Raw genomic sequence first — 22579 nt, 5'->3', positions numbered from 1 at the left:
TATGTTAAGTTTGAGTAGCTGCTTTCAACTATTTGAATGCAATGATGTTTCGAAGAACTTATGTAAAATTGCTGAAAAGGAGACTAACTTCTGTGCAAACCAGATCTAGTAAAATCAAAAACAAACATTAAATGCAATTTCCTTTTATTTTATCAAAATAAATGTGATTGATTAAAATCATGAGAACATTTTAAAACACCTTGGTGCTGCAAATTATTATACACCAGATTTTAAATGGACTTACCGGTTGTCATAAATTATGTTTATTCATAAATTATGTTTTCCTTCCCCACACCAAAAGAAAGCATGAATTTTTAAATATTTATAAATATTAATATTTACTCATAATCATCGTTTAAAATAATGTGTGCAGAAAATGACTCACATAAAGTGATTGCGGCGAATTCACTCAAAAAGAACAATGACACGACCGCCAGTTATTCAGGAGTAGGGTAATAATATTTAGGGTTGGGTATTTGACCAGTAAAATAAAATACGGTCAATTGACCAGTCAAATACTCATCAAATAGGTCAAATACTATACACACTATCATAATGCAATTTAAGTTTTTTAAAAAAAACCTTGATTTTAACTTTAAATAAGTATATAAACGTTTTGGCTCGAATACAATGGTTTGTAAAACAGAAACAATTATTTTTGATTATCAATAAGAATTTTGGCAAAACCATGCCCATCTTGCAAGCAATACTATAGCAGTATTGTAGTAATTTTTACCATTGCAACAACCACTAAGTTACTACAACATGTTTATTAAAGAAATTTAGTAACCAGTAATTGCATTCTAAATCATCACCAGGGTCCACTGGAGACAAGGGACTTGGTTCTTATAAATTTCGAAGTAGCCTAAGATTGTGGTATACCCAACTAGTGTTTTCTTTTATGACAAATGCGATTCATCATATACGTGCATTTATTTTAAACAAAATAAATCTATTTGCAATTACAAACACTTTGTTATTACTACAGAACATGTGTTTGCATCAGGTAAACCCTACCATTTATATTTGAATTCTTTAAAAAAGTTACAATCAAGTTTAAAACAAAAAACAACTTTTAAAAAATTTACAACATTTGAATCCAATAGTATTTGACCGGTTAAATAAAGTGCGGTCAAATGACCATATTTGACTGGTCAATTGACAGGCTTGCCAACCCTAATAATATTTGTTCAAAAATTAAAAAATTGTACATTTGAATGATATGCAAATTTGTAATCAAAATTTTCACACATTTTGTAATGCGACATAACTTACTCAGCATTGTCAGCAATCAGATTTTTAACAAAAAATATTATTAAACTATTAATATTTATTTTTATAAATACTAATATTCAGACATATTTAGCTTTGAAAATTTGGCGCTGGTCTAGAATCCTACCACAACGAAACACCACTTGGGTTGGGTGCCGGTTAGCGTTTGGGTTAAGGTGGGTCAAGTATTATTATTAAACAAAGAATATAATAATACTTGACCCACCCACACCCAAACGCTAACCCGCACCCTAACTCAAATTTTGTGCGTTGATTTTAGAACTGTGGTAGGATTCTAGACCAGCGCCGAAAATTTAGCATGCAGACTGTTAAAATTCGAGCTGCATGCTTTCCTTTGGTCTCCCCCACTGACTTTGTTCATAAAGGGCCTAATGACCACTATACACCCTTTGACCCTTAGGAATGATAATATTTTTTTTAAACTTTGAGTCAAACTTTTTTTAAACTTGTTTGTCGCTAAACGAAGACTGCATGGACATTTATTTAACAAAAACTGTAGTCAGCTTGGCGCTGGTCTAGAATCCTACCACAACGTTGAAATGATTATTAAGCAATGCATAATATGTGGGTTAGGGTGTCGGTTAGTGTTTGGGTGTGGGTAGGTCAAGTAATATTGTTTGACACTATTACTGAACTCACCCAAACCCAAACGCTAACCGGCACCCTAACCCAAATAATGTTTGTTGTGGTAGGATTCTAGACGAGCGCCGTCAGCTTTGTGTAGTTGTTGCGAAGATTAAAAATTCACCAAAATTTTACAATTTGTCACAACACTGCATACACGCACTTTGTCTTCATAAGTGCAGTATGACCACGCCGTAGGTTTGTTAGTCCTGGCCTATGACAATTCTCGCGTAGCAAACAATAAAAAAGTCCTTCAAACTTATTTTAAAAACTCTGAACTATATTCATCAGCTGCTTATTTGTTTTTAGTTTGGATCGTTTGTGAGCAGCGTTTCACAGATCGGGAGCTTCCCTCGCTTGGTTACATCATCGCGATTCTCAATATCGTGTTTTTGCGTAACCAAGTCACTATAAATTAAAAAAATGTAAAAAATAAAACTAACGTTTTAAATAAAATCATTCGTTGAACAGAACATAATTTGGAATAATCGAATCCCAATAAAAATAGAATTAAACAAACAATTATTTTAAAACCGCTACACTTAAGGAAAATTATTATTTGTGGCGCTTCGGTCAAAACATTACACTTCATAATAGAGCAATAGGTTGTGATTTAGTTTCGTAATTTTAACATTTATGTTTAATAAATAATGCAACAAAGAGATATTACCGGCCAAGTTGCTGGTAAAATCTGGCATCGTGTTCCAGCACCTTCTTCTAACAATGGGCAAGTATAGTGTTACGAAATTGGGCGCTGGCCTATAAAATGCTACCATATTTTCATTTAGCGGTTTATATTACTAACATTATTTGGGTTAAGGTGCGAGTTAGCATTTGGGTTCTGGTGGCCCAAGCATTTTTTTTTCTTGCAACTTTATTTTTGACAACTTGTTGCGTTACTGTAGAAAAGATTACTCCAGAAAATGTTTTTAATGGCACACCTCTTTTTTGAACTACACATAGGGGCTAAGCAAGTTTGATTTTTATGCCACTTTTCTTCGAGCTTTAGGGCAAGTCTGCATTTTGCAGCAGGTGCACACTTGAGAATTTTTTAAAGAAATTTGTCTGCCCAACCTTACAACATTAGGTGTGGAAGAAATCATGATTGCACACCTGAGCATTCTAAATTTGGTGCAGCACCCTCAAGAAGTGCAGAGAAACGCAGTCTAAATCTTGGGTGTTCAGCACCAGGGCCACTGTGAAGGTTGGCAAGTGCACTTGCGTTTTTTTAACAGACCAACCTATGATACAAAAAAACATAGAAGTACACCTTGACTTTTCTTAAGTTTTTTCAAGTTAGGGCACTTTTTGACCTTCAGTCCACCCTGTCACTCCCAACTCTTTTGGTGGTTAATCCATAACCACAAAGCCTTGTAATATTTTTTGAATTAGTTTTCGCATTGAAAAGTCAACCCTTCGTTTTTCTGTAGTTGAAACGTTTTTGAAATTGTTTTATGCTTAAGTTATGTGTTAAGAAAGTGCCATTAGAAAAAAAAAAATTTATACATTTTTTTATTACAAGTGTTTACAACATTATTTATACTGTTTTGTTTATCAAATGTTTATATTAAAAACCCAAGCAATTAAATTTTTGATAATTTTGAAAATCCATAATTTTCATTTAAACAATCTTTGAATTTTTTATAATAATCTTTCATGTGAGACTACTCTCAAGGTGGTGGGACTATTATAAAATTTTAGACTACATTTGTCATGGTTTTTATGTATTAAAAGTGTTAGGCAAAATATTTTTGCCGAGATTTTTAGCAGTTACTCGAACCTTTCATTATAATGGATCAGTGAAAAGCCTTCTGTTGCAATTAGTTCTATGTTTGAACTGTTTTTCACCAAGATTTACTGGCCTATAATATAAAATAAATTGTGACAATTTAGGAATTAAAAAGGAATTTTGTGTATTGTGTTTGAAATTGTATGAATAGATACTCGGCTACTGCATGTTATATTTGGGCAAGCACATCACCTAAACCACAATTAGGTTTCCAATATCACCGTTATATTGTCAGGGATAAGTGTTTATTATCTTTTAAGTAACTGAAGTAACCCAGACCTTTTGCAATTAACTGTTTTTTTCTGCTCTCGTTAGGGTTTTGCGAACAAACATCACTATCACCTGGCATTAGGGATGTTCAAAGTAGAATACCAAGGTATTCTAGAATAATAGGTTTCGAATCTAGAATAACGAATCCAGAATAGCGAATCCTAGTATATTTTTATTAAATTATCTAACCTTGGTTTTGTTTGGGGAAGGGATTAATCTTCATCTACCCCACAGGGCCCACAATCACAGCAATAAATCGCCCAAACAATTTGCTAACATGTGTAGATTATAATAAAAATATCTCTCATATGTTTAACATTCTTAACAACTGTCATTTTGAAGCAGTTCTGTAAACTGTATTATGTCAACTGTCCAGGTTGTTGCCAAAACTTATATTTTTGCCAATAGTGAGTACAATGAAACACTGCACACAGAAGTCTTAAGCAATTCGGTCCTGTTTTTTAAAGCATTGTTGGGTTTTAGTGCTTCTTTTTTGACTAAAATGATCTGTTATGCAGTCAAATAATGTACTGCAAAGAATACAAAGTTACTATTGACATAACGAATTCTTGACAATTACGCTGTGCATAACTGCATAACCTCGCTGAATATTGGCCTAAAGTCGACCTTAAGTAACCCTATAGCGCATTTTGTAGACGGCCAGCATGTTTTACAACGTAATATTACTTTTGCAACGCATTTAGGGCAATTGCGAACTCGACACCAGACATTACACGTTAGTCGCTCGCCCAATAACGCACGCGTTTGTACAATTAGGCGCAACAATCGGCGGTAAAACATTAAATTATATCGGTTCCAATTACCCAAAATAAATGGCAGAATTGGATTCGAATCCCATCTGGATTCGAATCCAAGGATTCGATATTCTATTTTGAACATCCCTACCTGGCATACAAATATATATATATATCACAACTTTTTATTATTTTAGAATTATTGCCCAAGTAATCAATTCTGGAAAAAGACTAAAATCTCAAAGGCTAAAGCGTTTTCTTCACACATCGTTTGATAAGTTTAGTGAGCAACTTCTTGTCAGTGACCATCTTGGTGGCATCTATATATTTGATTTATCGAAAAACAGGTAACATGTCTAAAATACCTCAATGTAGATTATTTTAATGATGAAAATAACGGCCCAAATAGACGTTAAATGCGACATGCTTTATTTTGAAACGGTTCGGCAATTTCTAATGCCATCATCAGTGATATGAAGGCCACATCGGTTGCACCCGTTTATACACACTTTGGTCGCACCAAGAAATGATAAGAATGATAAAAAAGTGCGAAACAAGCGTCGCAAAAAGATAGATAAAAAGGTGCGCAGCAAAAACGAGGAGCGAGGTGTAAGCCACCTGCCCGTTATTTTCATCATTAAACTTATGAACAGATCCGTATAATAGTGTTCCAAACTAGATTATTTTGTTTACCAAATCCATATTTTTGTATTAAGGTTCCATGAAATACTAAGTTGTGGTCAATCTTGTACAGCATTAGCTGGTGGCCTTCGACGCCAAAATGAATTTCTTGTTGGTCTTGCTGATTCATCTGTAAAGTGCTACTCTAAAGGTAATTCGTTTAGAACTTCATAACCTAAAAAATATCCAGCTACAAAGAGGGGTAGCCATTAATTATTTTTTCAGATGAAGAAATTTCTTGTTTTGTAATGATTCAACATTATTGTTAGTTCTTGTTTGTAAACATTTGCAGTGGTTGTGACATGTTTTAATAAATGGTTTAGATAACAAAGAGCTTGTTAGCTGGATGAGGGGTCACAATGGCGCAGTTCACACCATATCTATTCACGACAGTGGACGATTTGGAGTGACCACCTCTCGAGATACTGCTCAGATGTGGAACTTGGAAACCTTTGAACGAATTAGAAAACTGAATATTAAAAATGAAACTCCTATTCAAAAGGTATCAACATTATAAGTATAACTGTTTGTTTACATTTGTATAAAACAATTTTATAAGTTTGCAAGGTAAAATAATTTTATTAATGTTTGTTATATTCTTCAGTTAAAGCAGTGGTTCTCAAACTTTTTTTTTTAATTACGCAACGGTCCCCCAGCAATTGTTTTAATTGCTCACGGTCCCCTTAAAAATATACACAATAAACATAAAATAACACGTTGTGTTTAATGGTATCCATGGTACGGGTGCATTTGTTTCTTTGCTATCAGATCGGCTATGTTAACCTCTAACGAATCACTTTATTTGAGTCAAGCAAACACAAACAGTTTTAAAACCGTGTCCATACAGCCCACAGTGTCAGCGCAGCAAGCTGTAAAAACGTAATTCTCACTAGCACAATGCAACACTATGACATCACAATGCACAATACTGCTTAAACCGAGCAATAACATGAACGAACATCTACTCTTCGTTTCAAAGTAAGTTGCATTGCACAAAAAATGTAATTGTTAGGTGCTTCGCGGACCCCGGTTTGAGAACCACTGAGTTAAAGCATTTATAAGTAACTAATAATTTTTTTTAGTTCGTTTATTTTATCTGTAAGTACACTGTCCTTTTGTCAGTTCGTTATCAACCAACAACATGTTAGTACAACAAGATCTCTCATTTGTGTAAGGCAGCCGTTGCGCACTTTTTCACAATGCTGTGCAAAGCAAACATTCTTTGAATTAAATAAATATAGCAATGCAATCCAATTGTTAGGTTGGTGTATTCCTAATGCTGATTAACAAAAATGGATAACAACAGTGAACAATAGTTAAAAAGTCTTTTTGACACAAACAAACTCTTGTGATTACGAAACCACTGTTGATATCAAGCCCCCAACCCCAAATAGCGTAACTGCTAAAATATTTTAATCAAAGTTCTGAAACATAACAGCTTACGGTCCAATGTTTTACAGAAATTAATAGTAATTTAAGCCGTTTTAAGTTTATTTTATTTAGACAAATGCTTAAAGACAAATAGTAGAATACATTAAAAAGTTGGCACTCATTTAGTTAAAATACCTAGTTTCTGAAAGCTAAATAGGGATTTACTTTTTATTAAAAAGTACCTTAAAGAAAGGGGAAAATTAGTTTGTGTCGTTAAACTTTTTGACTTTTAAGGATGAAAGGTATTTAAACTTTTTAATAGTGGCAGCAAGCTGTGTGGAAACCTAACCTTTATATAAACTGTTTCTACCAGGATAATCTGGTAACCAGAGGCGCCTTTTTAAATAATAAATAACCCTTGTCTGACTTTAAAAAAAAGCCCGGTCTTTCTTAAATATACATATCCCTTTTCCAGGTGTTTTTTCTACCTCAAAGTGATGTCGTTCTAACTTGTTTTACTGATGACACCATATTTGGCTGGGAAAGTGAGAGCTTTGAATGGAAATTTAAACTTAATGCTGGAAATCAACTTACTTTTGGATACAAAACCTTTGCTGTTACAAGGTACTAATCTTTGATAAGGATTTGACTCTTTTTCTAAACTGTTAACATATTATACATAATATTATCCTTTACAGTTATTATTTTTAGATTATAATCTAGACTAGCGTTTCTCAACCGGTGCGCCACGGCGCACTGGTGCGCCGTGGAAGGTTGCCAGGGAGAAAATGGGAAAAAATGTTACAAAAATTCTGTATTATTTTAGAATTTGCGACTAAAAGTGGATTTCAGCAATAAGACCAAAATAACATCAACATCGGAATAAAACACAGTTCGGAATAAGATCGAAAAAGGACCAATAGATAACATACCCAAACCCCTATCGGACCAACAGTCCAGTTTCAAAACAGCGCCGTTCAAAAAAACATGGCCCTTATAAGGCGGTTGCGGCGCCTAACCGTTTTATATCAATTTCCTGCGGATGAGGAAGTTATTTAGGCCACTTGGATTTTATGCCGAAAATGTATTGGGTTTTATTATGGCATTGGTCAAATTTGGAATTCAAAGTTAAAAATGTAAATGACATATTCCAAAATTTGAATAGTTTGAAATTGTAAATGCAGAATCAAAATGAAAACACTCATCCACAGATAAAATTAAAACTTTTCTTAAAAAATAGGGATTTGGAGAGGGAAAGTTAAATTAGGCTATTTGGAAATGATACTTTAATCAAAGATGACCATTCAGATTTATCTTTTTTAATAAAGGACTATGTTTGTAAATAAACTCTAGTCACTATTTTCTGTGAATAAACACTGAGCAATATGACTGGATTCGTAGCCCCTATTAAAGTCCCAATGGTTGATGTTGGCTTTTCGCTAACAAAGAAAGAGGAACTTTGCAACATGTATCTAGTGGGGCTTTCGCCATAAGACCGCAATTAAAACAACATCAATTTCGGCATAAAAACAGTTCGGAATAAGACCAAAATAGGACTAGTACCTAATACTCGTAATAACGTATAAATCAAAATAAGTCCTAAATTTGTCCGAATAAGGCCTAAACTGCAAGAATAAGGCCTTTACAGCCTTTTACTTAACTCCAAACCCCACCCATGACTTCAACACTAACTCCCCTAATAATTTGAACCATAAACCAAATTCTTATTCTACCCATTACTCGCGCCTAACCCCAAACAGAGGCAACCAATACAGTGCCAAACAGCGGCGCCCTAACGGCATTTTAAACTAGGGCACCCAAACGTCGACACCAAAACGGCCGATGCCAAGAAGATGTCCCTTAACCATGCCAGGCCATACCCTGTTTTTACTATTTGGGGCATTATTTTGTCCATTTAGGTCTTATTCCGTTAAATTTTGGATTTATTCCGAGTTAGATGTTGTTGCTTTGGGGGCTTATTCTGTGTTTCCATCGAACTCTAACTAACATACCGTGTGTTTTTTTTATGGCCTATTTTAATTTTTTTTATTTAGGCCTGTCTTATTAAGCACATCGTATTTTAAAGCAGGGCTGTGGAGTCGGGAGACATATTTGAGACTCGACGTACCGTAGTCGATTTGTTTTTCTAAAGTCGGACTGCCGGAGTCCCGAGTCCGACGTGCGCAGTAACAATTTTTAAACTGATAATGCCGCCAACTGCAAATTGAAAAGGCGGAATAACATATATGGTGGATATTTTCCAGCAATGGTTTGTGGGTGGATGGGATATATGACACCCCTATGAGGGCATAGTTGAAAATCCACTTTAATTTAGTTGCGTACATGGGTGAAATAAAGGCTGTAGAGTGGCAGCCGGACTCAGAATTTGATGAAATCGCACATTTGGCCGGAGTCGAACTCGAGCGATGGAGTCGGGTTATTTTTAACCGACATCGCAGGCTTCTTTATGGATAATAAAATTAGGAGCCTGATGTAATAACAACTGCCAGCGTAAAACAAAATATCCAAACAAAGTTAGCAGACGACTCGCTCGTCAGGTGCGCCGCCGCGTTTTGAAAGGTTTACGAGTGCGCCCTGGGATGAAAAAGGTTGAGAAACACTGATCTAGACCTATATAGGTCTTGGCAAACAATACTGTTGTCTTACAAGGTATAACAAATTGACCAAATGGGTGAGAGTGTGGTCTATATCGGTTATTGCAGTTTCTTTGTTAAAGATGGCAAAAAAACTCTTTTTGTTTTAGGGTGGTTTGGGGCCCAACCTATATGCACAACTCAGATTTCCATCAACCATACCATATTGTTCTGACTAAACATAGCCACTTTTATTCAGTTGCTTATATGTGTTATTATGATGTGAAGCATAGGAGGGGCAGAATTAACAGTAAACTTAACATGGAACTAATAAAATCACGACAAAAAAGTTAAATATTAGAGTTAAGTTTCTAAAAAATCTAAAAATTGGTTGGCGCCCAGTAGGGAAGCCCCACCCCCCCTAGATATTCACAGCACTATTTATCTTGTTAATTAATAGCAATATAGCATTTGTTGATTTTCCCAACTTGGTATATAGCAGCTGTGCCTTATTTTCAGTAAAAATAGTCCTTTTACTTTAGGCCATGGCTAGTTCGCTAGTTTTAGGTCTAGATACAAATGTCACTAAGTTTCTGGTTATTAATTACCATGTGCTTAGATTAGCATTTAACAGTATTGACACCTGGGTGCAAACTATAGTCAGCTAATTATGTAGCCCTGCTTTAGCAAAAAACAAAGGTTTTAGAAGAAGTTATAAAAATGTTCCTAATTTTTACCTTTTTAACTTTTGAATCTTTTTTAAGTTAGTTATCAAAGAAAGTATATTCTAGTTTTACTGTCTCTTTATTTATTGTTTTGTCTAGTTAAGTATGTCAGTTACTAAGCACTGTTTATTATAAAATATTTATTTTTGCATTCTTGAATTTTACAGCTTGGTATATATAACAATGAATTTCTATATAAATGTTAATGAAAACTAAATTATTCATTGAAAAATATTAAAATATTTGCTTTAGGAATGGTAAAACTCTGATCTGTGGTGGTAAATCTAACACACTTCACCTTTATTCAATCCAAACATGCGAGTTATCACAAGTCATCAAGCTTCCAAGTGGTGTACAATCAGTGAAACAACTGGAATTTTTAATTGACAAATTTGATAGGGGTGATAGCAAGGTATGATTTGGGTAATTTATGGTATATATCAACGGTCACAAACTTTTTTCATCAAGAAATGGATAACTGACCACTGGTGATTGCGGGCGAGATTACTGTAACAATTCAAGATAGCTGACCGAATTAAAAATTTAGTTTCGCACATACCTGATTTACTATTAGTCAAAATAAACTTGTATTTTCTATATTATAAAATGAGCTTTATGAAACATACTAGACGAAATGCCCGGCGTTGCCCAGGTAAAATAGAATATTTACCAGTTATTCTTACTGGTTAAAACATAATTACACCTACAATAACGATCATAATGTACGAAGTCTACCTGAATTTATTCTGGGTAAACAAAATGAAACAATCCATCATACTGTGGCTCTTTATTACTATTGCACATTACGTTGTAACATGATAAACTGACAGCTTCATGTTATAGCCTATAATTATGGAATCAGCAAATAACCCGAAAGTTATGTTACGGATAGCGTAAGAAGTTCAAGAGGCATAAATAATGCAAACATATTTTTGTAATGTCATAACAAATTTGCTTATGCCTAAACGTTTATACTGCGTGTCACTAAATAGAAAATTCAAATCATGTCATATCGTATGTTTAAAATTGGTTAACCTAATGCTTCCCCACAGAGGGTACAGCCTGTGTGAAAGCGGCATTAATGGAATGGCGTGTTTAATTATGTGACTTATCTGCGTGGCTCTAAAGATCTAATTCTTTGTCTCCGTAATTTCCCAGTACTTTTTTCATTTGTTTAACAGAATCTAAAGACTAAAAATTAACGTAGGCCTATAACCGAAAAAGCAGTATCTGAAATTTTGTGTCTGTAATAGGTCGCGAACGCGCTATGGCCGTATAATTACTAATTCACGTGTTACCAGCATTGTATAAGCTTGCTGAAGCCACATGGTATAGTCGATGATTTAAAAAAACATGGGGTATTTAACATCAAACCAAAATGCAACGGTGTGTGTTTGTTTTAATTGAGCTACTAAACACACAAACTTGGCTAAACACGTCTCGCATATTTTTCGTAACAAAAACCTGTGAAATTAGACTATCTTTTACGTGGTTAAACAAACTGCAAAAAGCTATTAAACATAAAAAAAACTTTGCCACATGAAACTTTATTTTTACCAAGGTAATGTACTTCACGCAGGTTATTGCCTTATAAATGTGTGAAATAGTTTAACCCGTTTCGTAATAAGGTTTTGCAAGTCGCACGCCCACCCTTTTAAGTTAACATGCAACGAATGTTGTGTGATGTTTTTGAAATGGTATAAAAATTGCTCACCCGTGACCGGTTTGCGACGGCGCTGGCTTAAGATGCGAGACTTTCTCTCATAGAAAGAAACCAATTTTTTTCTGTCTGGGAGAACACGAGGTTCTTTCTATTTTACCCACTTGCCATGCGACTCGCTTAAGAGGAGCAATAGGAGCCATACGTTTCTCTGTCTGTTTCCCTAAAACGCGAACACGCTGACCTACAAACTTTTTTTATATATTAGATGTTTAGTTTAAATCTTGGATTTGCACTCGATAAAGTTGTCAGTTATTAAACTATTAATAACCGTAACGTGGGGTCACTAAGAAAGTTTTCAGCAGGCCAAAACAAAAAACTGGCAGGGCATATTTGGCCCATGGGCTGTAGTTTTGTGACCCCTGGTATATATGTAACATCAACTTTGTCTATGATAAAAGGGAATTAACAACTGGTCTTTTTATGGTCATTAAAAAAGAATTTTTAATTAAGAAAGCTTGGTATTCTGTTTATATGTATACTGTATAATGTTGTATTTGCAGATTCTTGGTGTTCTTTGTCATAATGGTGTTGCCCACTTTATTGACATTGATACTTGCCAAATTTTGTTTCACATTGAAGCTCCTGTTAAAGGGGATAAGCTTTCAAACATTTGCGCCCACCCACAGGGCAGTGACTATATTGTTGCTATAACAGAAAACGGGGCGCTTGTTGTCTACAGTGCCAAGTCTATGACCAACAAATTTAATAAGGTAACTGTCTCCTCTATTAATATACATATATTCATTAGGTTTTTAAACTTTGAGATTTAATGTTTAATTTCTATGAATCCTGATTTGTTTTATGTCCAATTTCTGCTGTATGTTGTAATCACAACTGCTTCAAAATGTTATATTTGAGAGTCTGATAAATTTTATTTTATTCATTCACACTTCTGAAGGCCCCAGGTCCACTTGTCAGAGTGGTAAAAGAAGTCTGGAAGAAAAAAACATTCGACTCTTCTTCACATTCCTCCACAAGAAATCCAAATAGACCATTGGATGGCAACATGAGCACAGGAAGAATTCATTGTCAAAAACTTAAATCAGAAGTCAATAGGGTAAGCGAGCTGTTGTTTCCAAAGTGACTGTAAGAAATACTTTCATCCTAAAGAAACATGGATCTTGTTAGATTTAAATTTACTGTTTATTAATTTAATTTTCATTTACCCCAAAATATAACATTTTTATGTGCATTTTTACATTAAGATATAAGAAACTTTTTGATCTTTACTACAACTACTAACAGTTAGTTAAAACACATGTTAATTATTGTTAATTGTGTTAATATATATATTTAACCATTTTTTTGAAGTTTATGTAAATGGCACAGTTAGAAAGAACTTTAGTAACCTTAATAGCTTACATATTACAGAAATTGGAAACTTTTTTTATTCTAAATATAATACTTTGAAAGGTGTAACATCATCTAGCATAGAATAAATAAGTTAAGTGTTCTTTACTTATAAAATAATTTTAACATAAACCAAAAAATTTAGGTACAAAAAAGAGAACTGAAGCAAGTTTAGCTGGACTGTGTGCACTGTCAGGATAGCGACACTGCCCAATGTAACATTCAATTGAACAATTAATTTTTATCTGTTAACAGGGTCCTATTTTCAGAAGAAATTTAAAATTATCGATTAATTGTTGCAATTATAGCATTCGTAATTACATATGACATATGTTTAAAGCAATTTAGCAGTAATACACTTTTATTTTCATCTATTGGTAATAACTATCTTTGGCAATTAGGATGAAGAAGGTCGTTTACCCAACGGACTTTCTCTTCCACGACTGAAAAAGATAGTTTCTTGGTTTGGGGAATACCCGGAATCCTATCGGCTATTTATTTGGCGCAGTATTCTCCAACTTCCTGAAAACCAGGCCGCCTTTGAGTCTCTTCAAGGCAAAGGAACCCACATTGCCTATGCAACTTTACAAGAAAAGTATCCAGTGAAAAGTGGTAAACTCCTCAGGGTCCTTGAAAGGTAATACAGGTTGAAATATGTCAGTAAGCCCGTTTATATGCACGTTTAAGCCGGATTCGAATCTGTTTCGTTAATTCATTCTCTCTCGTTTTGGTGCTGGAATGAATTAAGTTCTCTCGTTTCTTAATCGGTCAAAAGGAGTGGTTTTCAATCCGTTCGCCGCTTAATCTCTTCGTTTCGCGGACGGCCGAAATCGTTTAATGTAGAATGACCTGCTTTAACACAGTAAACATCACGCCACTTTTGGGGCATTATGACGTAACACGAATGGCTAGTAGTGAACAAAACAACAAGTTTAGCGCATAAGGAAAGAATATTACATACACTCGTTAGATACTAATTTGTGACAGAGGGCTGGTCTAGAATCCACAAAGGATGCGGGTTTGGGTAGGTTTAAATAGTAATACTTGGCCCACCCTCACCCAAATATTGTACATTGCTTTAATAATTGTTCTCAACGTTGTGGTAGGATTTTAGGCCAGCGCCAAATACAGTTTTCATTAGTCATGTTTGGTACATCTCATCACCTTTTTTTGTCCACTCTGCCTTGTATATAGCATTGACCAGCACACATAAGCTTAACTTTCCTGCACTTATATTCTGTGTGCCAGGTAAACTAAAGCACTATACAGTCAACAACATAATTCGGCAAACCAAAGCACTATACAGTCAAAAACATAATTCGGCAAACCAAACTCAAGTAATTCTTGTTTTTTTTTCAATTTTAGGTTTATAAAAACGAACAAGCAGCAATAGATTGCTACCGCAAGGAGTAGCCTAAGCCAAAAAATCGGTTGTGCGTCAGAGGTTCACTGGAATATTAAGTAATAATGCATATCAGTGCAGCTTGTACACTCAAGCTGGCTTGAATTTCGCGCCATGTAATTACGACGCTGGAACGGATTACTTTTCAATCCGGATTGAACCTTAATCTAATCTGCCCGCGAAAGGTGCATATAAACAGGCTTAGGGAATACTTTATTACGGTTTTGTATTTCAACGCGTTGCCGTATATTGATATATCTACCTATAGCAGGGGTCGGCAACCCCTGGCACGCGTGCCACTTGTGGCACGCAAGATGATTTTGCATGGCACGCCAAATAATTTAACGCGCACGTTATATCACCTTAAGAAAGTGTAAGCATTGCATCACTACCACATCATTAACATTACTATTACATCACTAACACCAGCGCTAACTAAATGGTTGCACACACTGCCAGTTCGTGTCACAAATAAGTGTCTTAACTGTGTTGTACTTAATATTATTATTTTTTGTATACTTGTTCTTTACCAATAACCGTTCCTATTACGTCACAATGCCCCAAATTTGGCGTGACGTTTACTACGTTAAAGCAGGGCATTCTACACCAGTGGTTCTCAACCGCCGGTTCGTGTCAACTTTCCCGCCGGTCCGCCAAATTTAGTACAAATTTATATCTCAATTGCAAAAAGTAAGATGTTGAAGGCTTGTCCATCAAATTTAGAACTTATATATAGTTCCGTAATTTGCAGCATTGTGACGTAACGTAGAGTTAATGGTATGAGAAGAACCCCAAAACAATAAATTTACTTTTAGACCCAAACCCTACTTTTCATAACTGTAAGCCCACTTTTGGCCCACTGTATATAAACGCCCCTCTTGTTGTTTTAACGCCTCCTAAAGAAAAAATTGTTTTAACGCCTCCTATAGAAAAGCTTTGTACAGCCCCTTCCAACTTTTTAACGCCCACAGGGGGCTTGAAAATGCAAATAAAAGTTGAAAATGTTTTTCATGCGATGTTTCTAGCCAAACATTATGTATTAAAACTGGTAAATACCCTGTCTACAATGAGAAAGGCTCGGTATTTTTCAGTTTATTGGTAATATTTCTCATTTCATTCTTAAAACATTATAGGGTTTTGTCAGCTCTTGCACACTGGTCTGCAATATTCGCTGAGCTGGACTATCTTCCACTTATTGTATTTCCTTTCGTCAAACTGTTTCAGAACAACGCACTCATATGCTTTGAGATGGTTGCAACATTTTTAAGTAAGATATCGTTAGAACCTCTGGTCTAAATTTTGTAGCGTTAATATTTTTACAAAATAATTGATAGTCCATTTATAGTAGTTTTCTAATGCCGCTTGTCGCCTAACATTGACTATTTTAATTACAAATTTCGTTGGCAATTAGACAATGTAGTCCGGTTCCGTTCATTTGTATAAATGTATTGTTGTTTAGCTAAATAATAAGTATGACAACCTGATACTAAAGTCATTTTAAAATATTTTTCGTACAGTCAACTGGTGCCAACACTGGTTTGAGTTCTTTCCTAATCCTCCGATAAACGTGTTAAGTATGGTTGAAAATTTGTTGTGTTATTATGACAAAGAGCTGTTGCAACATTTTGTCAAATATGAAGTCACCACACAGGTACGTCTCTACAAACTATGGATACATTACAAAGCTATTGTTTTAAACTCTCATAATTAAAATTTCCTGCTGGTTGTTTTTATTTTGGTTTATTTGATATGTATTAAAAGAACTGCCATACAATTTCTTTTAGACTTACGCTTGGCCATTGCTACAAACGATGTTGTCTGAAGTGCTAACGCGCGATGAGTGGCTTCGTTTATTTGACAACGTTTTCAGCAACCACCCCAGTTTCCTTCTTTATTGTGTGGTGGCCTATTCAATCTGCTGCAGATCGGCTTTACTTAAAACCAAAGCAACAGATGACTTTAAGGTGTGCGTTAAAAATGATGAATTGTACCAATGTCATTTTAGTTTAACTGTATTATACTGGTTGAATATAGATCAGCTTGTAATGTTTTATTGCGAACGTAACAAACCAGAACTTCATAAAAGAGTTTTTTATATTTTTAAAAATTCATTTATTCGAACATAGAATGTTACACATTACAAGTCTTGACAAAACCTGTTGATCTATTATTTTACTAATTAAAAAAAGAGATATAATTGTATTTGGCCATTAAAGCAAACAAACAGTATTCTTTAAATTTAGAAAGTTTGACTTTCTTTTTACTTTTTTTTTACATGTCATCAGCTAAATCAGTGTTACTCAATCCATGGGTCACGACCCAAAATTTGGTTGCCGACTGCGGTATAGTTCATATGTTTAGATTCATTGAGATCGGTTCTGAACAATGTTTCTTAAAATTATAGAAAATTTCGGAAGAAATACTAAGAACGGCTCAATTAAATTTAACTAAATTAGTGCTGTTGTCACATTTGCAAACCGGTCAGTACATATTTGATTTATTTTTTGCCAGTATTTCTATCACCACCGCAACGCGCTAGACATCGGGGCTGTGATAAAGGAGGCTTACCGTTTGGCTGAATGCACACCTGAAAAACTCGACCCCAAGACTTCCCTTTCAGCTCTCGAGCCGATATCCCCAGCGGGGACTTATCCTATCTTCAACAAGTACCCCAAGTTTATCGTTGACTATCAGTCGCAGGAACGCGAAAGGATACGCAAGGACGAACTGGACTACCTTCGTGAGAAGTAGGAGTATTTCTTTTTTTAAATTAACTTTCTATTACTGCATGATCCAACTATATTTTGTCGGGGGCTATCAGAAGCAATTCGTTTCATATAGAGGGCCAATGTTGCAAGTAGGATCTGTAGCCTACTAAGTAATCGCCGCTCATTAATTAAGCACACTCACTAAACGAATATATAAATTTAAAATGTTTTTTTTTTGCTATAAAACAATTTCAAAATTAACAAAAATAAAAAATATATAAGAAACATATATTTTTAGCTGACCATAAATTATTTCCCTCAAAAAAAAAGTCGAAAGCAATTATCAAGCATAGTCACTCTGGATCAGGGTCGAATCCTTGGTTTATAAAGGGGCCATAATTTTTGGGATCAATTAATGAATCAATGTACTGCGCATGTATTTAAGTTAAAATGTGTTTGAATTATTTTTTAATAAAACACAACGCGTGGGCATTCAAATTTTAGCACATCATAAGTGATTGAAAAATATCAAACAATTATGGTATGATAAGTGACGTTTTTGTTTGATGTCACTTCCTGTCTTTATAGAGCATTGTAAAATCAGCTCGAATAACACCATAATCAAGTGGTATTCCTAAATTTAAGACACATCGCCCAGGAGTTGTCAGATCAGATGGTGGATCGAAAGATGCACGAGGAGGCTTGGTACAGGAAGAAGGAGATGCTACAGGAGGCTGAAGAAGAGAGGCGCAGGATTCTCATGGGCGAAGAAAAGAAGCTGATCGACCAAAGAAAAAAGTTAGGATAATATTGTTTCCGCCCTGACACCTAAATGTGACTTTAATAGATATGTTGGCTGATGCATCTAATTTGCTGTTCTGAAAATATTTAATTAAACAGGCTTTAAATTCCATCCTCGTTTGAGTTGGCTACTGAGGGTAATATTCTGCTGAATATAATTCTAGTTTTAATATGTTAAACGTGAATTAAATGTAGCTTCCGTAATTCAAAATTCGTCATCTGAAATCATGTGTTCATTCGAAACTACTGCTAATATTTACTAACTTGATCACATTTGAGCCTCAAACGCCGGGTGATTGATACACGCCTTACATGAGACATTCTTCGCGCTTGACTATACCCTATCTATATTAACTTAAAACTACCACAAATGACTAAACAAAGAAAACTATTTGCAGATTTCAATTAAATGCTGCGTATAAATCATATTAAGTATGCTTATCAAACGAATCGTTTGTGTGCCTTTATATTTATATTAGGTATCGCTTATTAGAAAATTATGAATTTTGCAAACTTTGTACTGAAAATATCATATATAAATCTTGAACATTTTAAACTGTAAGTAAGTCTATTTAAAGGTTAGTAGGGTCGTTGTACTTCAAAGCTGATATGTTGTTGCAGGTTGGCTGCGATGAAACGCGAACTACGGGTACGTGAACTGCAACTTTTGGACAAATCTCGAATGCGCTTCGTCGATCACCAACAAACAATGAAGCAAATAGAAATAAACAGGCTGGAAGAAGAGCTAAAACGAAAGGTAGTGATTCTTAACATTTTTTTCGTTTTACAAATGAAGTTAATGTTTTAAAAATATTGGAGACAATAACAACTTGAATTCTCACGCCACAGGCGTTGCTGCGCGATCAGGAAGCCGCTGCTGCAATCGAAGACGTCGAAGTTAAAGGACTTGAACTAGAAGCACACAGAGCTACCATGGAACAACAGGTCTCGTTAGTATGAGATTGGCGAACAGGTTTAAAGACGCTCCGGGCCTAAAATTTTTTACAAAGTATAACAAAAATACGATTTGTTCATCAAATATTTCTATTTCCTCTCTACTTGTCGAACCTTTTATGTGTTAACCAGAGGAGCTGTTTTTGATCACAAGAGCGCTAGTTGGTAGAAATTAATGTTTAGTGACTTCAAATTAATTACTTTAGGGAATTTATTTTGAATCAGCCAATAGTAACTACCAAAAACAAGCAGATAAACAACGAAAAGGCAAAATCCTAGTAAATTTAGGGGTCGCGATAGGAGCAAAACTAAGAATGAAAAGTTTGGAATGAATTGATTAGATTGATAGAGTTATTTATAAATCCCCCATCCGCGAGGCCATGTCCTTCGTAAAAAATGCTTTAGGAAGTAGGTTATATAATGGTTAAAAGGCTATATAGGTTCTAAAAATAAAATAAATAATGGTTTTTATAGCACTCATAAAGTATAAACACAATTGTATTGGAAAATAGCTTTTCTTTAGTACTTTGCTGGTGTTCTGTTTGTTGTTTTACAATTTTTTATTAATGCTTGTGTCTTCTTGCTAGATGGCGCGAGAGCAGAGTGAGCTGGAAGACGTAATTCGCACAGATGTAGAACGAAGATGGCGGCTTCAGGAGTGCGAGGAAAGAATGCACGCAAAGCTGCAAGACGAAGAAATTGATGTTTTGCAGACTAAGGTTGTTGCTGCTAAGACTTCGTTAGCAGTTAGTTTTACTTGATTTCGTTTTACAATTCTTAAATCTATTAAAGTTTGTGGTTGCTACGTGTTCAAATGAGAAATATTTTGTTTCCAAAGGGCTTGGAACAGAATCTTGCGTCCTCCCAGCTGCGTGAAAATGCTCTCTCACTTCAAACCGAAGTGGCATCACGTGTGCTTCATGGCGATATTGAGCGGGAAAAGGATCTCGCCAGATCGTTGTCACAAAACATCGCTCATCTTAAGCAGCAGAAGTACCTTAACGACAAGCTTGTTGAAATGCGCAAGGAAAAGGTAGCGTGTTTAATTTTGGAAGATTGGTCGGCATTTTGGGATGTCTGAATATATCGGGTCGACACCATAGGCCAAGTTTCAGTATAAGTACTCGTTCCATACTTGGATGGTGCAGATTCCTAACCGTAAATTTCAATGTTTGCTTTATAACCTACAAAACAAGTATTTTTGTTTGTTGATCCGAATAATGGTTTTACTCAAAATGTCGTGTAGTGCACTAGAATAAAGAGCCAATTAACGTCCTGCGACTGCCAAACGCCAGTTGCGAAACCGCCTACTGTGCAATCGTTAACTTTGGTTTAAAAATGTAAAACAAGACCGTGAATTATTTGTGATTGATTTTGGTACATTCATAATTATAATCCACTTTTAGGACTACGCTAAATGACAAGTACGCCTTTTGACAGCAAACACCCAGGGACATTACCTGCGCTTAACCCAGCGTTTTAACAGAAAAAAAAGTGCGACTGCTTGATTGAGTGTTGTCAGTTGTCGAATACAACACTGCCGATCAGCAAAACTGAACGAATAAAAAAGGTTAAAAGAGAAAAAAATATCCTGCGGTTACGATTGACCCAGGTGCAATGTTTTAATTATAACAAGTTTAGGGAAACACAATATTAATCTGGTAAATATTATATTTAACCTGGGCAACACCAGGTATGTCTAGTAGTATTTACTATTGATTTAGGCCACAGCTTTTCTAGCCGGTCTTCAAGTCGCCTGAAAGCCTCTCGCATTGTCACAGTGCTACGTTAAGAACGGTTTGGGACAACATTTTACGCATTTCGATATTATTATTCGTGTGTCGGTATTTCGTAGGACCTAAAAGTCGAAGATCAACGGGATAGACTCAGATGCCTAGAGATGATGAGACAAGAGGGTGACGAAAGAAGAGCAAGGATGTTAGATGATCGGGACTTGGACAAGAGTAGGCAAAGAATTAAAGAAAGTGAGGCGAGGATGGAAGGCCAAATGAACTCCTTAAGGAAAGAGAGGTTCAAACTAGGTGATTTTTCGTTTAATTCGAATGTACTAAATTTATATACTTTGCAATGTAGTTATTAATGAATACGTAAATAGCTATTAATATTTATTACATTGCGAAGTTTACAACATGTCACGGAACTAACCATCTAAAGCGGTGATTTTTAACCACTGTTCCGCCGAACATGGTCAGGTGTTCCGCGAGAAATTTAATAATTTAAATAATGTTCCATTGTACACTGGTCGAAAATCACTGGACGCAAGGGTTTTTATATAATAAAAGTAATATGAGGTCGAAACATTTAACTTTTCCAATTTTGGTTTTAAAAATCCGGTTTAGCTCTACTTTCACTTGGGGGCAATATAACCTTTCAGGTTGAGCTCCAGTTCGACAGAAGTTGTTATTATTTAAACGTCTAATTAATAAAATTACAACGTCAAGTTGAACATGCATGCAGTAAATTTTAATTTATTTTGCGGTTTTGCACCTTTGCACATTTTTTATTTACCATAGGTGAAGTAGCCTATACGAAACATTTCTGTAGTAACCTTATAATCTTTGAAAAATAATAATACTATCTATTCTTAATGCAAACCTTTTTCTCGAATCTTTTTACATTTTAATAGTAGCTTTTGTACATTTTAAGGTTTTTTTGTTAAGCGGTCTGTTATTGCTACTTTTATTGTTTGGTTGTTTACTCAAATTTATAACCTCTTTTAAACTGAGAAACATGACGAACGCAATAACAGACCGCTTAAAAAAAATCCTTAAAATGCGCAAAAGTTACTATTAAAATGTAAAAAGATTCGAGAAAAAAAAGGCAGAACATGACGAACGCAAAAGCTAATTTTGTAATGTAATTTTTTTACCAGCAGACGAAAGCGTTGGAACAAGTGATCGGATGACTGCTGTTTGCAACGATCCTACGTTTGACTTAGAAGACGACGACAATGTTGGATGTAATAAGACTATACATTTTTCTAAAACATTAAGTTTTTTATTTTCTATTACCAGGTATTACTTTTTACTGTATTTACTATACAGTGACATGCGCAAAATAAATGTTTTTTTCCACAAAAGTTTATTAAAAATAACGAACATCTAAAAAACGTGTATATAAAAAGAAAATCGATTGTCAAAATAAAACATAAAAAACACTACCCAATGTATCGGGAGCAGTCGTATTTAAATATTTAAAGTTATTTGATAATGAAAAAAATATTTTTTCTTTGTAGGGTCTTGGGATCGCAACAGAGGAAAGTTGGATGATCAGGAGCGACACTTGATGGATGACGTGAGGCAACTACGTGAACGCTTGGTGTCGCAACGCAAGACTTCGATTTACTGAAAATTTCTAAAAAAAAAATTATTTTTGTGTTTATTCTTCTGTATGCTTCGTAACAATAGAAATTTAGAAACACAACGTTTCAGTACGCAGTCGGAATCATAAAGGTGGCTGGAAGCTCTTTTAAAATTGTTTCTAACGAGAGTGTTAATTTTTTTAAATTGGCAGAGTAC

At 34.9% G+C, this 22579-nt stretch overlaps 1 protein-coding gene across 2 annotated transcripts; it reads left to right on the top strand.

Moving 5' to 3' along the window:
- The first annotated feature begins 2512 nt into the window (after positions 1-2512).
- LOC146164200 (TBC1 domain family member 31-like) lies at positions 2513-22464 on the top strand. Of its 2 annotated transcripts, none has more exons than XM_083381089.1 (21): positions 2513-2644; positions 4929-5078; positions 5448-5563; positions 5736-5914; positions 7259-7407; positions 10355-10514; positions 12326-12535; positions 12724-12882; positions 13577-13812; positions 15711-15844; positions 16095-16228; positions 16362-16541; positions 17089-17324; positions 17931-18083; positions 18708-18843; positions 18936-19031; positions 19628-19759; positions 19879-20073; positions 20896-21082; positions 21937-22020; positions 22297-22464. In XM_083381089.1, the coding sequence occupies exons 1-21, from the start codon at positions 2568-2570 to the stop codon at positions 22407-22409; spliced, it is 3216 nt and encodes a 1071-aa protein (XP_083237215.1). In that variant the 5' UTR covers positions 2513-2567; the 3' UTR covers positions 22410-22464. The 2 variants fall into 2 exon arrangements, with proteins under 2 accessions (XP_083237215.1, XP_083237214.1); XM_083381088.1 differs by having other exon boundaries at positions 21934-22020.
- Positions 22465-22579: the final 115 nt, after the last annotated feature.

The sequence above is a fragment of the Ascidiella aspersa genome, chromosome 2 (genome assembly GCF_963924565.1).
Source record: "Ascidiella aspersa chromosome 2, kaAscAspe10.2, whole genome shotgun sequence".
Taxonomy (NCBI): domain Eukaryota; kingdom Metazoa; phylum Chordata; class Ascidiacea; order Phlebobranchia; family Ascidiidae; genus Ascidiella; species Ascidiella aspersa.
This window is presented reverse-complemented; position numbering and strand designations above follow the sequence as displayed.